This window comes from Orycteropus afer, unplaced genomic scaffold (assembly GCF_000298275.1).
Source record: "Orycteropus afer afer isolate SDZICR_OR568_19922 unplaced genomic scaffold, OryAfe1.0 scaffold00172, whole genome shotgun sequence".
In the NCBI taxonomy this organism is placed as follows: Eukaryota; Metazoa; Chordata; class Mammalia; order Tubulidentata; family Orycteropodidae; genus Orycteropus; species Orycteropus afer.
Window position 1 is genome coordinate 1,739,861 of NW_006921759.1, and position 1,849 is coordinate 1,741,709.

The window sequence follows — 1,849 nt, forward strand, 5'->3', positions numbered from 1 at the left end:
GCCTCAGAAACCCAAGGAGAGGTCTCTATGAGTCGGGTCCTACTCGACGGCACATAACAACAACACCACCACCACCACTGAATTAACCTCTGACTCATGATGGTGAATGTGTTACAAAGTTGAATTGCTCTGTAGGATTTTCTTGCCAGTAATTTTTATGGAAGCAGTTTGCTAGACCTTTCTTCCATAGAGCCACTGGGTGGGTTCAGACCATCAACCTTTGGGTTAGCAGTGGGTCACAAACTGCTTGCATCACAGTCTTCACTTTTAGATTCCAAATGTAACAAGCTCTTCACATGATTCTGTTAGTGGAAGTCTGGGCCTCACCTGAAATCCTGCCATAGGAAGCCCCAAGACTTTGCCATTACTCTTCCAAGTGTTATTCAGACATCCAATGGAAGTTCATTCATTATCTTTAACAACTATTTAAAAGTATTTAAATATTTTTATTATTATTAGCAATTAAATATTATTTAAAATATTAAATATCATTTAAAAGGGTGTATGTGCCATTTAATTATAAAAATTATATATTAACAAATAATATTTCATAATATTTCATTCATTCATGTATTAAGTATTTTTCTTACTTAGGAAACAGGAAGTAGTTAGAAAAGGTCATCAGAATAGTAATTGGCAAAAATAGAAATAAAGCAGGGTAACTTGAATAACAAGTTGGAAGCATTTATGTTTAAACTTGCCCTTTGCCACCAGTCACATGCTTCAAAAGGCATCATAAGTTTAGACAGGAAACTGTCCTTTGTTCATCAGTCTTCTTCATCCTGTGTGGGCTCACTGGAATTATCCCAGGGCTTCTGAAGCATCCTTTGTGAGCACAGGGATGGATGAGGCACTGGCTGCCAGAAAGCCAGAATGTGCAGCTTCCCAGAAAGGAAGTCACTAGCCAGTCAGCCAGCCCTGGCAGTGAGCGCGGATGGCCCTGCTGTCAGGTGATAAAGAAACCTAGTTTGCCTGACAGAATAGTGGGGGTTTTTCCAAGTATGCAAGTTGTGGCTTCAGAATCTTTGATAGTACCAAATTTAAAGGGCAAAGGGTCAACATTTCTGGTCCTTCTGTCCATTAATTAGGATGTGAGGAAATTCCAAAAAGTAGAAGTAGTTCAAGTACAGCAAATGTCAAAGTACAGTAAAACCTGAGGAAGCTGGAACTTGTATAAGGTGGAAACTTCTCAGAGAAGAAAAACTCAAGTATTTTCCACTAATGAAACCAAACCCACTGCCGTCAAGTGGATTCTCACTCATAGCAACCTCCCATTGGATCTCCATGGCTGTAAATCTTTACAGAAGTAAATTGCCCCATTTCCTCCCACAGAGCAGCTGGTGGGTTTGAACCACTGACCTTCTGGTTAGCAGCCAAATGCCTTCACCACTATACCACGAGACCTCCTTAGAGCTCCTTACTAGACAGCAATAAAAAAATGGAAGACTGCATCCTGTCAAATGTGGAAAACTTGAGAGACCCAGGAAAATAAGGCTGTCCTTGAATTCTGGTTCTCATAAGTTTTACTGTATTTTGAAGATGAACCTTAGGATAACTGAATTATGTTTTCTTCAGTAGCATTTTCCAGTAAGAGTAGAGAAGAGAGGAGTCTTCTAAATTATTAAATAATTTGAAGTTATGTCCAACATACCTGTGTTCAGTGTACATTCAGTGTTTCTTGGGAAACCTGCTCTTTGGTTGGTTTTTGTGGTAGTTGGTTAACCAGTAAGATTTGACTTGTGTAACAGAATACAGTAGTCTCCCCTTATATGCAGTCTCATTTTCTGAGATTTCAGTAACCTGCAGTCAAATGCAGTCCAAAAATCTTAAATGGGAAAGTAGCATGATG

General features: G+C 39.3%; 1 protein-coding gene across 1 annotated transcript in view; it reads left to right on the forward strand.

Moving 5' to 3' along the window:
- The window catches only part of HPSE (heparanase), a 78,543-nt gene that overhangs the window by 16,854 nt on the left and 59,840 nt on the right, over positions 1-1,849 (forward strand). Inside the window, exon 3 of the mRNA XM_007946806.1 lies at positions 22-42. Within this exon, the coding sequence (XP_007944997.1) occupies positions 22-42 (21 nt within the window). The remainder of the gene's footprint in view (positions 1-21; positions 43-1,849) is intronic.